The 14,686-nt window shown below is 37.4% G+C and overlaps 3 protein-coding genes across 3 annotated transcripts in view; 2 read left to right on the top strand and 1 right to left on the bottom strand.

Moving 5' to 3' along the window:
• Positions 1 to 5,973, top strand: part of LOC135074630 (uncharacterized) — a 45,276-nt gene extending 39,303 nt beyond the window's left edge. The window contains exons 3-5 of the mRNA XM_063968990.1: positions 1,736 to 2,116; positions 2,230 to 2,415; positions 2,567 to 5,973. Of these exons, the coding sequence (XP_063825060.1) occupies positions 1,745 to 2,116; positions 2,230 to 2,415; positions 2,567 to 3,673 (1,665 nt within the window). The 5' untranslated portion in view covers positions 1,736 to 1,744 and the 3' untranslated portion in view covers positions 3,674 to 5,973. The remainder of the gene's footprint in view (positions 1 to 1,735; positions 2,117 to 2,229; positions 2,416 to 2,566) is intronic.
• Positions 5,974 to 6,074: 101 nt separating this feature from the next.
• LOC135074631 (glucose-induced degradation protein 4 homolog) lies at positions 6,075 to 8,265 on the bottom strand. Its single transcript, XM_063968991.1, has 4 exons — positions 7,850 to 8,265; positions 7,413 to 7,580; positions 7,010 to 7,242; positions 6,075 to 6,813 (listed from the first exon to the last, which is right to left on the bottom strand). The coding sequence occupies exons 1-4, from the start codon at positions 7,994 to 7,996 to the stop codon at positions 6,750 to 6,752; spliced, it is 612 nt and encodes a 203-aa protein (XP_063825061.1). The 5' UTR covers positions 7,997 to 8,265; the 3' UTR covers positions 6,075 to 6,749.
• Positions 8,266 to 8,782: 517 nt separating this feature from the next.
• On the top strand, positions 8,783 to 13,096 carry LOC135074629 (serine/threonine-protein kinase N). Its single transcript, XM_063968989.1, has 2 exons — positions 8,783 to 10,351; positions 10,869 to 13,096. Exons 1-2 carry the CDS (start codon positions 9,045 to 9,047, stop codon positions 12,679 to 12,681), a joined length of 3,120 nt encoding a protein of 1,039 aa, XP_063825059.1. The 5' UTR covers positions 8,783 to 9,044; the 3' UTR covers positions 12,682 to 13,096.
• The last annotated feature ends 1,590 nt before the right edge of the window (positions 13,097 to 14,686 follow it).

The raw sequence follows: 14,686 nt of genomic DNA, 5'->3' as shown, positions 1-14,686 counted from the left end.
ATTGAAGTTTTAAGCCCATACCGTACCGAGTATTCTCAGAAACACTCGACTCAAATTCCGACTGGAAAGCTATTTGCGTGCATCCAGCGCGGGCGCACCTCCGCTGTGCAGCATCATCGTCTCACTCGCGCATACATGTCAAGGTAGGGTTCAACATTCGAGGATTCGACGCGCAGATAATAATACCTCCATCGAAACGGAATACCCGACGGTGTCTGTTTTATGTAAACAGAATGATCTCATTAGGTCAGACGCAGTCTCCTCGCGTGCATTAAAATGCTAATGAGAGAGCTCTCTCACGTAGAGCACTGGGACCTTCAGTGTGAAAATTCCGATAGGGTTACGCCACGGAGCCGGCATAATCCCACTTTCTAATCCTTTTCACAGTATGTGAGGAGAGCTTCAATCAAGCACCCATTGAAACACGGTCAATTCCCGCCAGCCGCTTCCGCGTGCGGCGCCTGCGAGATCATTGCCAGATGCCGGTGATAGATCTCGGCGGGGTCAACAGCCACTGCCCTTGTTTTGCGCACTAAATTATTTACTCTGCGCCGGCGCAGAACCAAACGATCGAAGGCGTGGATCCGAACTAGGGTCAAGGAAATTACTTTGTTTACAACAATGTTGACAATGAGGCTAATTGCCTACGATACTTATCAAATAAGTAGTTGTACTAGTCACCTACCTAATCTACTTTGCATTTCTTACTCGTGTTATGTCATGTAACATGTTACATAAACAATTAATATTACATTGTTTTATGAAAAAGTATTCAGTTTTTGAACTCTTTGTAACACTTTTTAGAGTGAGAATGTAGATTTTCTGACATTAAGTAGGTACACTAAGTAACAATATGTTCGGAATTCTTCTTTCTCAACTAAATCTGATCTTCAAAGAAATTGAAGTAAACAACAACGCATGATCAGGAATTTGTTTATAGAGAATATACTTCCATTGTTTACACATCATAATTTAACATAACGTAACCAACTTTGACTTTGCTTTAACTCTACCTCTTATCTTCTAAAAGCTGTCAAGAGTTTGAACACCACTTTGAGATAGAGCTTGTCATTCAAAAAATACTAATTTGACATCCATTACGTACAAGTCAATAATGGGACCGAAATGTGTGCTTAAGTATAATTTAATGCGCTTTAAAAGTGAAGGCAGAGCTTGGCTCTACCGTGATTAAAAGGCTTTCACTTTCTCGAATGATAAAGGGCCTCAAGGTCGACAGTGCGGTATTTGGACCACAATGATTAATCAAATAAGCACCTGCATTTGGCATAATTATAGTTGAAGAGAATGCTCCGCATTAACTCTACGTGGATGGTTATCGGCCGGCGATCGGTCTGTCACTATTGATAGGATCGGAGGGGCTATAGAAGTCATAGCTCGTTGAATACGCCGTCGTGCCCGAGCTATTGAATTAATGGATAACGCCGAACCTTGATCCAGTTGACATCACTTTTAGATCTAGATGAAAAAGCCTAACTTACGAGTCTGGGATCTTGGAGTTTACAAGATGAAACTTTTATATTTCAGTCACATATCAAATTAGAAAAGATTTAGGTACTTTTCTTCTTTACATTCTTCAATAAAAAGCATCTTCTATGTAATTATTGTTTTGTTTGAATAGAAAATCTTACAACTGTGTGTGCTCTACATAAGGTATTTTGATTTCCTAAATTCTGATTTCTGAATATAGTCTTAGATTAAATATCTTCTTTTCCAGGTGTTTGCGATGTGGTGCACGTGGGCAACGTTATTACTGGTGTCGAGTGCACTGGTGACGGCGGATACCGGCGCGGGAGCAGACGCGGTCGAGGCGACCACACTGGCTCCCGCCCCCGCCAGCACAGAGGCAGCGGATGAGACCACCACGACCGACCACGACTCCGTCGCAGCTGAATCTCGAGCGGCTGTAGCGACCACCCGCGCGCCGCCAAGGACACTCGACCGGCAAGCCGCCGAGCTTGCCTGGAGGTCCTGGCTCCAAAGCGCCGAAAATGGCAACCAGAACGCCCCCCCTAGGAGGATCACTACGAAGTCTTTATTCATTACGCCCCTCGTTTGTCCTAAAGGACAACGGATCGACCGCAATGCTTGTGTTCAGGTAAATTACTGTTCTTCTACCTTCCGTATTAGTTACTTACATTTATATTGTAGATTGGTTTTCACGACATTTAATTTATATCTATGTATTTAACTCGGTTCTCGTTTTTACAGACTGTTACGGTGGACAAATCAGAGCACGAACGCATTCTGCTGGAGCAACTGAACGCCCTGTTTTCCTCCCCTTCGAGTAGCGATGTGGTGTACGACTACGGCGACAGCGAACCGTTGCAGCTGTCCATACCCATCAACCAGGACCCGCAGGCTGCACTCCTCGTTAACCAAGAGCCCTCTGCACAGGTACAAACACCAAATAACAAAAAAAATACTGTTTGCCTTGATTCCGTAAAGATAAAGTAATTTCCCCAAATTCCAGTACCTATTTAAAACTATGAATTTCTTTAGTTTTTGTTTTAATAAAGACTAATACTTTAATTTTATTTTGTTACAGGCTCAAGAACTCCAACCAAATTACGCTAACATCGACAAGAAAGATGAGAATAAGGACTCCAGCATTGAAGCTGAATTAGAACTTTTGAAGTTGCAACAATCTGATAACATCACAGCTATCTCTGCTTCTGCTGGAATAAACCACGACATGAACACCCTCTCGCACTTGGCGGATAAACCGAAGCGCGACAGCCCAGTTGACGACTCCGCGGAGACCAGGCCCACAGGCAATAATGACACCGACGTTGGACAAAAAGAACTTGTTTACGGACATGTAAACGTGGACCCCGTACTATACAATATTAATAACGCAAACCAAGAAGCCCTGAACATCAACACTGAAATAACAAGCGACTTACAGACTAACCATTCAGCGGCTGCATTAAAGATGCCGAACGAAAAGATAACTGACGTGGTTGATACTGATATAAAGAAAGTAACATCAAATGACACCAAAGAATTGCATAACAAAGAACAAACTAAACTTAATCCAGAAAACGATTACTCCGATATCGGTGAAGCTATTAAGCTCATAAGTCGGTATGCTGAAGTTTCCACCGATGATAATTTCGGAAAGGATAAAAAGAAACACGCAATCAAAGATGATAACATACTCGGCACGCGAACTAAACTACAATATAGGCGCAATAAACCCAAATCCGAAGTACTGCAAGAGTCTCTACCAATCGACACTGTACCAGATTCATCATTGGAAGACAAAATTCCTCCTAACAGTTTTTACCCTAAGAGTGAAGCGTTCTACAGGTATCCTTGGCCAAGTCAACACTCAGCGACTCCACCATCAGACTACCCATTCCGCCATTTGCAAGACTACTGGCCCGGTCGAAATCACATCGGAGGAGTCTACAACAGCCACGGAAACCCAAGGCGCCATCATCATTCGTACCCCCATTACTTTAGACCTCATGGCTTCTATCCGGAAGTTTATCCTGGCCAAGACGTATATCCCCACCAAATGCAGGGTTACCCTCATAAATTAGTCCAACGCCATACGAAACCGGTGCGATCTCAAATGACGAATCAGGGTTTATACAGCCTCCTAGGTTTGAGACATTGGTTTAGCAGTGAAGGTACATCAAAGAGATAGTTCGTTTTAATCTAATTAGACAATTTGATGTTACCCGACGACATATAATGGAAGCTATGGAAAATATTTGTTAGTAACGGTATTTACGAATTTAAACTTATTCTTCCTACATCAGTTTACCCACACTGCTAACTGAAACTTGGCTAAAATTTAAATTATGAAATAAGGAATGACTGTTAATGTAATCTTGATATGATACTGTATCGACCCGAACTTACGCGTAAAGTTATCTAATTAAGATAATAGTTAGTCTGGCAAAGTTAGTGAGATGCATAATTCAGGTGCCAACGCAGTTTCATTCAACTATTCACTAATAGCCATAGCTTTCATTGTATTATTATTTATTTGAAAACCAAATATTACAGTCATAGTTAAGGACTTTGTTAGCTGTTTTAATTCTTGTAAATATTTCTTTTAATTTAAGTGTTTTATTTTTCTGCTGGAAGTTGTTCACATAGTATTATTTGTTTTATATTATGTTAAATGTAATTTGTTGTATTGATCAATAATTTGTGTTTAGCTGGTGTATATTTTTATATTTTTTGTTAGATGTGAATGTAATTTTGTCTATAGATGTTCAGACTTTCTTGTTAGGTGTGTCTAACCATAGTACGTACAATTGGGCACTGGCTTGCCTATAATTAGCCGTATTATGTATGAGGACGACCGCGCAGAGACGCCGGTCTGCCGGGTAGAGTCTCTTCGTTGCTTATTGTTTCCAAGTGTATGCATAGCTTGTAATGAATGTATGTATTAATTATTTCAGACAAATCTAAATCAAACTCAAATAATCAAAACCCACCTGAAACATACCTATGCATAGTGGCGAAAGAACCACGCTAATTGATTATTTAGTTATTATTTAAATAAAACGATCTTAACAAGATTAATACTAGATAAATCCACAAAACAGGAATTTTCGCAGTGTTCAAAAATGCCTAATCGTTTCTCACAATCCGCGCATTTTAATGTTTAATAAATTATAATCAGGAATTAAATCCCATGGATATATTTGAAAGTCTCGTGATAGAATTACGCAAAGTACTTAACGAGTTAGAAAATGCTTGTTGTGAATTGCCGGTCAAACGCCGAATATTAGCCGTTGAAGTAAGTACAGTCGAGTTTAATAATTATTTTATTACACAGTAGGTACCCATTTTGGCAGATGTTAACTCTTGTTATAAAAAGCTTCTAACGTGTAATCTAAGTTCAAGTGTATATTTCTGTACTCGACTGTACTAATAATGTGCCAAACAGAACGCATTCATATTACGCATCATATCGTCAGTAGCCACAATAGCGCTGTAGCGCGGCGACAAGACATGACGCTAAAGTGCGCTAGAATCGCGTTCTACTGGCAAAAGAGTCGGGAAAACAATATTGTCAATATAACTAAATGGTATTTCTTTCAGTTGTAATTTAATAAAGCCGATTATGCTTGCCTTATGTACCTTTAGCTACTGAAGTTGTATTATCCTATTTAAACTCGAACTGAAAATCTAATTAAAATAATGCATTTTGGTACTCAATAAATTATGCATATCAGTAACTAAGCAGTGCATAGTCTGCATCTGCATTTGAGGTACATTACTCTGTTTAAGACTTAGTAGAAATTTTGTTAATATCTAGATACATAAATTACATTACCGAACTAATACACATAACGATCCCACCAAAGTTTAGTTTAAGCTTTAGTTTTTATTGCATAAACGTAATACGCTATTTACGACATGAAAATTATATAAATTGTATATTATTGTATTTTTCTAACATTTATCAAATAGTTATAATTTACTACAATGAAATTAAGAGAGATCATTATTATTGACAGATTTATCTAACGGTAGAGTTAGACAACATAAAATAATGCAAGAATGTGTTAGCCTTTTCTCGCTCTAAGTCTTTTATGTTTCAAATAAAACCAGTGCATCAGGCAATATACAATAAATGTTTCTTTATAATAATCTTATCTACCTAAAAAAATATAAAACGTCTTTTATCAATTATCTTATTTACTATTTCAATAAGTACAAAACGGCGAAAAATATTTAAAATTTATTAATGCAAATGTACTCTATAGCCGATTTTGTACTAATTAGTTTAATATACTTGCTTAGTAACATTATTGTACCTATGTTGATTAACTGCTACTATTGAATATTGCAATTTATCAAGACAACTATTGTACAAATAATATAAGAATTTATTATACTTAAATTACAATGTCAATCTTAGGTATATCAATCAAGTCAACAATTTCTAATTCTCTAAAATTGTCATGATATGAACTTAAAGATCAATGCCAGTATTTTATTGTAAATATGGATGTTACATTAAAATGAAATGAAGTGAATATAACGGCTTTTTCATTATACCCATAAAAATAAATAAAAAAATCAGATTCACTGTAAGATATTTTATTGAAAAAAAATATTCAATTTTATCAATAACATTGCTGAATTAATTCCTACGGTTCCACTTTGATTATAAACTTGTTCAAGTTATAGAGATTCCCTGTAAGTTCTCTGGACTTGCATATACTTATTTTACACAAACAATAAAAGGTAACTCTGCTGAAAAAATTATGCACAATAAAATGATACAAAACAATACAGTATGTATAAAGTCTACTTATACACAAGTAATTTGTACAAAATATCACAATAACAACAAAACTTAGCATTAAAGAGCCTTTGGATTTCATCGTAAGGTTCTTATTGGCCAATAAATCATAAGTCACCATGTCACTACATACAAATAATATAAAGAGTATTGAGTTTTCAACATAACATATCTACAATCAGCCAGTAGTCAAAATAAACAGTCATTATACAGAAGTATATGCAAGATCCGACTAACATACTGAATTGTTCATTACAAGTAAAATAACTTTACTGGGATGTTTTGTTCTGCCTGGATCAAATGAAAATACTAATTCGCCCTCACATCTTTAACTTACATTACTGAAAAAACTTAACATTCTTAACCTTGTCTTTTTTGACTGAAGACTTAATGAACAAGTAAGTACTAGCGGACACAAGTATAAATCCAAGTTTCAATGTTGCCACACGCCACTTCATCTGAACTCGTAGATTTGGATGCTGTGTTCAGGAACATGACTTAAAGTCAAAGATTGATACCTGTAAAGATATACAAAAGAATATTGTAACATTTGGCACTATCTATCTACAGACCCTACAAACCTTATTAAAAAGTTCCTACACTTTCATACAACATTAATGTAACCAAATAAAATTTATTAAAACCAAATAAAATATAAATAAGTTTTATTACAACAACTAATTTCAATATACTAAAAAAATAAAAGACACTTACCACTCCGAGCTCCGGTGGTAGTAGTAACCTTCTATAGTTGCAGCTGATTTATGGAAGCATATATAGTAGAAACCAGCGAATGAAGCACCATTTATATCCTTGATTGTGTGATCCGGAACCAAGAAGTGTTCCTTCCATCTCATAAACACATAGTCAGCCTTGGCAAGAGAGTCGTAATCAAATGAATCTGAATTAAACGTTTTCAGATATGGGACAAATAAGTCAAACTTACTCTGAAATTCAAAAGAAGACAGGTTTATTATTTTGCATTTTAAAAACCTACTCAATTAATATACCAGCTGTTTCACATTAATACACATTTGAAAATACATTAGGCGAATAAGTAGCGGTAGTTCAAATTTAAAAGCAAATAGTTATCAAAATTTTGTCCAATTAGACTTACCCAATGCTTTCGATCTACATCTTCGTCTGCATCCCATTTTCTCGTTAGGAAGGGGTACTTAGCTGATATAATTTCTCCATCAAAAAAGGTGGTTAACGTTGGAAATTCTTCTGTCAATCCTTTTATTTTTAAATAACCACATAAATAAGAATTTTCTTCATCAACATGCTGGAAAACAATATTTTTTATAAAACTAGGTATTAGAGTCACGTAATTACTAGATAAGGAGTTCATTGGTAGTGGAAGTAGTGGAAATATTGGTGGTAAAGTATCCAATCTTGTAAGTTACGCATGAACCACGTATCGCTAATCTATTTCTTACGAAGTATGACCTAAATCATAGCAAACCAAAGCATAAATGCTAAATAATAATTACAAAATTGCAATTGATTAGCACATATCATTAATTGCGTACCTACTTTGTTATTGTTACTAACCTGCAAAACCACTTCAACCTCATATGAATTTCCTTTACTCTTTTGATGTCCTTGAAATTTAGAGCCGTTATACAGCAGAGACTTCGTTACACCAGGCTGTTTGGAGTTAGCTGGTGGCGGTGGAGTGATATCGACTTTAACTGGCATTATTTTTCCATCAAAACGATGTCGGAGATATTGCACAGTGAAACGTTACGACTGACAGATGAAAGGAAGGAAAGTCTTTCGTCACTTGAAGTGCTTGCCACCGTTTTGACAAGTTATCCCCTAATATATTTTATGAAAGCAAGATACAGAAAATGTTTTCAAAATAAACAGTTACACTGTTTTGAAGTAATTAATATAAAAAATAATTAAATCAGTCCGTTTTTAAGATTTTTGAGGCTATGTTTGATTTGAGTAAAAAGGCTACTAATCATTCATTCATTCGGTCCCTGTCATTCTTTATTCATTCATTCATTAAACTACCTTGTCTATGGCTGCGTTCAGCCGAAAATAGCATTTTTTAGAATTTGCTAGCAAACATGGCAACTGCCGAAAACTAGCTTGATTTCAGCTAGGACACCTTTGTTAAACTTCAAAAGTGACGTTTCCCATACATTTTTGAACAGTGACAGCAGTTACTGCTAAAAGGACGCCATTTTATTTGCTAGCGCTAGCTAGTGCTATTTTCCGCCAAACGCCCCCTATGTTCTACAAATTGAGGTCTGAAAAAATATTAAAATTTATTCCAACAAAAAGCATTAATTTTAGCATAGCCTGCTGTATGGGAATTTCGTTAAAAATTAACAGGCGACGATGAAAACGGCATGAGAGATCAACAAAAAGGTTGGCGATACCTGTATTTTTTTTATTTCGTCGAAGATTATCTTTGGTAGACGTCATTTTGTTCGTCTGTGGCACAGATATGGATATCTGTGGTCTGTGGTCATCTTTGTCTATGGCATTATGGTAGGGTTTCATCGTTTCATTGGTTTCATTGACCGATCGTCTTGTAAAGATTGTTTTGTTATGTGGTTTAGTTCTGTATTTAGTGTGAAATTCTACTATTTAGCATAATGGTTACTGATTTAATGTTCAAAGACATTCCCGCTGATAAATGCCTTACCTCTAACGTTTGTGATGTTTAAGCAATAGTAGTGATATTTTCCCACATAATTATGGTTAACTGACGTTGGACTGTGCATCCTCAATTATGGCAGACCCAGGTTATTACCACAGTGATTATATTCGCCACCCTGTTCTACATGAACTCGGTGTCAAGTATGGAATCAAGACTGAGTGTATTCCAGAAATAGCTTTGCCGTCTAAGCTGGAGGAGCTCAAGGATGTAATACGCAGAGAAATACGCAAGGAGCTCAAAATAAAGGAGGGTGCTGAGAAATTGCGCGAAGTTGCGACGGACCGAAGATCTCTTTCTGATGTCGCAAATCAAATCAAGAAAGCTAACATCAAACTCAATCAACTCAAGTCAGACCTTCAAGAACTTGAATCGCAGCTAATTTTGTCTCGGGGACAATCCACTCCGACCTCACCAGAAGACCTCTCCTATGATGAGGAGATCATCCTTGCTTCTGAAGCAGCTCAACAACAAAGGCAGCTTGGTGAAGGAACTACCGACAGAAAGTTAGCTTCCCTCGAAAAACAGCTAAATATTGAGCTGAAAGTGAAACAAGGTGCTGAAAATATGATTCAAAGCATCAGTAGCAGTAACCAATCTAGAGATAAGAAACTGTTAGCAGAGGCTCACCAAATGCTTGCTGACTCTAAAGATAAAATAGAATATTTAAAACTTCGTATTTCGAAATTAAGTAAGCAGCAGAAAGGTGATATAGCTGGTGCAAACGGGGATGGCAGAAACACTGATGGGAGTGGCATTGATGCACTGCTAGATGAAAGAATTGCAGAACTAAGAAACAGACTTCGAATCGAAGCAGCAGTTGTGGAAGGTTCTAAAAATGCCATAAGACTCTTACAAAGTGACAAAAAAGTTACTGACAAGAAAGCATTGCAGGAAGCTCAAACGAGTTTACTTGAATCAACCCAGAAGCTTGATTTGCTTCGTAAATCTTTGGACATGCGTCGCCAAGAGCTCCCTTCGGAAAGTGCAGCATTTGCGGAACTTGGACATGAGCTGAGGAGTACAGGTTCCAGCCCAGGTTATGTCAGTCTGTCTGGCAGCAGTGGTTCCAGAGCTCAGTTCCTATCGCCGGCTCCTATGATCAGCCCTTGTGTGCAAGTAACAGGAACCTTAGAGGTGCGGCTAATGGGCTGCCAGGACCTGCTTGAAGATGTGCCAGGTCGCAGCCGACGGGACCCCCTGGCCAGTCCCTCGGACTTGAAGTCTTTTGTGAAAGGTGTAACTATTCGGAACTCAATGAAATACACATACAGCATCAAAGAAGACACAAGCAATGAAATAATGGCTGTCATGAAGCTTGACAACCACACAGTGGCTCAGACCAGCTGGAGGCCATGCTCTCAGCAAGCATGGGACCAAAGGTATTATAAATGTTTAATGTACATACTTAATTCCACATTTCACTAAAGAACTGTACCTATTTAGATACAAATATGTGTCCAAGTGTGTAGTAGTGATCCAAGCTAAAATGTTTGGATTCAAAACTACCTTAGTTATTTATATTTAAAATAAAAACAAACATCTATTGTAACCAAAATTCAATTCTCACAGAGATTTATCTACCAATCAAGCAGGTACTTCTGAAAATGTGTGACATAATTCTAAAATGTTTAATTATGTTATCTTTTATACCTGTGCTTCCTTGAATTATAATCTATGTTACTATTACTCATATTATCTTATCAGCCTATGTATGGCACATACATATTTGCTAAATGAATAGGACATGTGATGATCTTTTAGGTTTCTTAGCATAATGTATTGTTTGAAATGAAAATAATATTTTTTTTATTAAAAAGACTAAGCATTTCAATAAATCATTAGATTAATTAGAATTTGTACATCTTCCTGAAATATTTTTTATCTGTTTCTTCACAGATTCACCATTAAACTAGATAAATCAAGAGAACTGGAAATTGGAGTTCATTGGAAGGACTGGCGTGGGCTTTGTGCTGTCAAGTTCTTAAGATTAGAAGAATTCATTGATGACATCAGGCATGGCATGGCTCTAGAACTTGAACCCCAAGGTCTCTTATTTGCAGAAATCAAATTTTTGAACCCCATCATCTCAAGAAAGCCTAAACTTCAACGCCAGAGAAAGATATTCAAACAACAAGGGAAAAATATTCCAAGACCTTATGGAGAAATGCCTATACCTGCTGTGGTGCTGGGCAGACTTCTTAAGCGTTCTTCACCATCAATACAAAATATTCAAACTGCTCACATTGCCAATCAACACTTTGATGCTACTGGTTTAGATAACAGAGATGTTGAAAATCCAAATGCCACACTTGGAGGCATGGCTGGTGTCAGACCGCTAGGGCTGCCAACAACGCCCACTACACCACCGATACCGGTCACTCCGCCGCCAAAACCAACTCTACCAATGCAGCCTCCTCCCAATGTATCCACTCTTCGAATGGAAAAAGAGCTACAAAAGGCATTTGCATTTTTAGAAGATTCATACACAAGGGATAATTACGTCACAAAAGAACCGCAAACTCCTTGTGATACTCCCTTAGTGGAATATCCACCTTCACCGTCCCCAAAACTTGTTTTAGAATATCCCAGTAATGAGGATCAGATTGTTGAAGTAACCAGAGAAATGATAATATCATCTTCTAGATCTTCATCATCAGTGATTGATACTATGGGGAAAGAACATGATTTGCGACGACAATCCGGAGATATGTCTATGGACAGTTTTAGATTTCTAAGTGTTCTGGGTAGAGGTCATTTTGGAAAAGTAATTCTTGCTCAATACAGACCCACTAATGAATATTTTGCTATAAAAGCTTTAAAAAAGGGCGATATAATCGCCCGAGATGAGGTTGATTCTTTGTTATCAGAGAAGAGAATATTTGAGGTAGCTAATGCAATAAGACATCCTTTCTTGGTCAACCTTTTTGCTTGTTTCCAAACAGATCAACATGTTTGCTTTGTGATGGAGTATGCAGCTGGAGGTGATCTTATGATGCATATACATGCAGATGTGTTCACAGAACCTAGGGCAGTATTTTATGCAGCTTGTGTAGTATTAGGTCTACAGTATTTACATGAAAATAACATAATTTATAGAGATTTAAAGTTAGACAACTTGTTACTAGATACTGATGGATACGTTAAAATTGCCGATTTTGGTCTGTGCAAAGAAGGAATGGGTTGGGGAGATCGTACTGGCACATTCTGTGGAACCCCTGAATTCCTTGCACCAGAAGTATTAACAGAGACATCATACACTCGAGCTGTTGACTGGTGGGGACTTGGTGTATTGATATTTGAAATGTTGGTTGGAGAATCACCTTTTCCAGGTGAAGACGAAGGAGAAGTATTTGATTCCATTGTTAATGATGAAGTTCGTTACCCGAGGACTTTGTCTCTCGAGGCGATCGCATTGATGCGGCGATTGTTAAGGAAAAATCCTGAGCGACGTTTAGGATCGTCTGAACGGGATGCCGAAGATGTGAAGAAGCAGGCATTCTTCCGAAACGTGAATTGGGAACAGTTGTTACTTAGAAAAGTGAAGCCACCATTTGTGCCAACGATAAACAATCTAGAGGACGTGAGTAACTTCGACAGCGAGTTCACGTCAGAGGCGGCGGTGCTGACGCCGCCGAAGGAGCCCCGCGCGCTCACCGCCACTGACCACAAACTGTTCGAAGACTTCACATACATGGCAGATTGGTGCTAGGCCTAAATATGTCGAATAAAGCATTAAGTTCTAGAAATTAAGTAATAATTTCTCATAGAAAAACAAACAATAAACCCCATTGCCTTACAATTGTGTGAAAATCTGTATTTTGATTATATCACTGTTATTTCTACTTGAGAGCATCTAAAAGAGATACTCTTGTTAACTTGTATTTAATGCAGTTAAATGCAATATTTTATAATAAATTGTGTAATTTAATAACATAAGTTTTAAATAGTGCTAATGTTTATTTTTTTAAAATATCGTGTTATAGATTTATATATGATGTAGTTATGAAATGATTAACGTAGAAAATAACAATATAACTAATAATATTCTAAGTGAAAGCGTGTCAAATCATATTACATTTTCAGTCAATTGTTTACTTATTCCGAAAAATAAAGGTAATCATCTTCAAAAAGTGTTTTGATTTGCATATTTCCCCCTAACTTCATACACCATTCAGAGTAGGTAGGTACTCGTACTGTGGCAGTAGTTAATGTGGTTAACGACATCTCTGCTGGGCTTATTCCACTATTCCCCGTCAAAATAAAATCGTAATATAACGGGGATTAATCAATGGATAATGAACTTTATAGTTCATTATTCCCCAATAAAAACTCCAGTTGGCGTTAACGGGGATTGTCAACGGGGAATACCTAGTGGAATAAGCCCTCTGCTGTACCCGGAGCACGAATAAATAAGCATTCTCGATATGATTTGACACTACTACCACAGCACAAAATATATGTGTACTACTGCCAGGCCTGGCTCACTCCGCGCGGTACATCCGATAATTACCTACAGCGAAGCGCCCCGCCGGCGGGTATTATATCAGTCGAGTGTCACGCGCGCGCTCGTCAGGACGCTGGCGTGCGTTGTAGTATGATTATAATTCTATGATCGAAGTATTATTTAAAAATGGACATAAAGAGAAAGAAATATTGTGCGGCGTTCGGGTGTTTAAATTCGAAAAGTAATCTACCGGATTTATCTTTTTTTTCGCTTCCCAAAGATGCTGAAAGGTATGTTGGCCATGTAGGTAATCAATAATTCTTAGGATAGTATAGGAACCTAACCTACTATGAAGGTTTTCCATAATGAATGCATACTTATCTACATACGTACCTCATTACAAATAAGTAGATTAATTATTTTTTCACTAGACAGCAACCCTAACAGCGTAAGAAGAGTTCAGAGGCACGCGATAGAAAGAAACAAAACTTGTAGGTGAATAAAATTGTAGGTACGTAGTGCTGTGCGAGCTGAATTCCACCGTATCGCGTCGTAGCAAGACTCGCATTTATTTAAATCGTCTTGCGGAGTAATCCTTCTGTACCTGTACTATTACTTATTCTGTGCTACTGCTATCATGAATTATTCGTGCTCAGGGTACTGTTGCGTTAGTAAACATACGAAACAATTCCACAAAATATATTTCCGACCCACAGGTCCTCGTTATAAACTACGAATCATTTTTTATGGCACAAACAATTTCTATCCAACCAATACAATGTTCAATGAATAGACAACTTTCGCCTATAAGGTCCATTGGTTGAAAGTTGGTATGTCTACTAAAGTCCGGGGTTTGATTACTTCAATAACTCTTAAATACAACCATAACTCGTTCAGGTATGGTCCTGGAAGAAAAAATGTGAGCGTCAACAAGAAGTAGAAGGTATACTAGTACATGGTAGGTATTTTCTAAATTAAAACCAACTTTTGGTCCACTGGTTGAGAATTATATTATCTGTGGTTGAGAGTTGGTATAAAAGTCTCTCGACGGTGGTCTCGAAGGTTCGGGGTTTGATTCCTTCCATATAAACAATCACAAGTTTCGCGGGTATGTATGGTCCTTAAGAGCGTTTACGCGAAGCGCGGCGTTTCAAGGGGCATCATTGGAAATGATTCGCGCGCGGCGTTTTTTAATAGTTTTCAAATGTTTATAGCAAAACAAGAACAATGAATATATCGTTTCAAAGTAAATATTTTAAAGAAGATGTTA

This window comes from Ostrinia nubilalis, chromosome 9 (genome assembly GCF_963855985.1).
Source record: "Ostrinia nubilalis chromosome 9, ilOstNubi1.1, whole genome shotgun sequence".
Lineage (NCBI taxonomy): Eukaryota > Metazoa > Arthropoda > Insecta > Lepidoptera > Crambidae > Ostrinia > Ostrinia nubilalis.
Note: the sequence above shows the minus strand (reverse complement) of the source record. Positions and strands in the feature narration are given on the sequence as shown.

Excerpts from the sequence above, each read along its gene's own strand:
- LOC135074629 (XM_063968989.1), top strand. The coding sequence starts at position 9,045 with ATGGCAGACCCAGGTTATTACCACAGTGATTATATTCGCCACCCTGTT. Across the intron at positions 10,352-10,868 it reads CAGCAAGCATGGGACCAAAG|ATTCACCATTAAACTAGATA; the intron begins GTATTATAAATG and ends GTTTCTTCACAG.
- LOC135074631 (XM_063968991.1), bottom strand. The coding sequence starts at position 7,996 with ATGCCAGTTAAAGTCGATATCACTCCACCGCCACCAGCTAACTCCAAA. Across the intron at positions 7,581-7,849 it reads AGGTTGAAGTGGTTTTGCAG|CATGTTGATGAAGAAAATTC; the intron begins GTTAGTAACAAT and ends ATTGTTTTCCAG. Across the intron at positions 6,814-7,009 it reads TACCACCGGAGCTCGGAGTG|GTATCAATCTTTGACTTTAA; the intron begins GTAAGTGTCTTT and ends ATATCTTTACAG.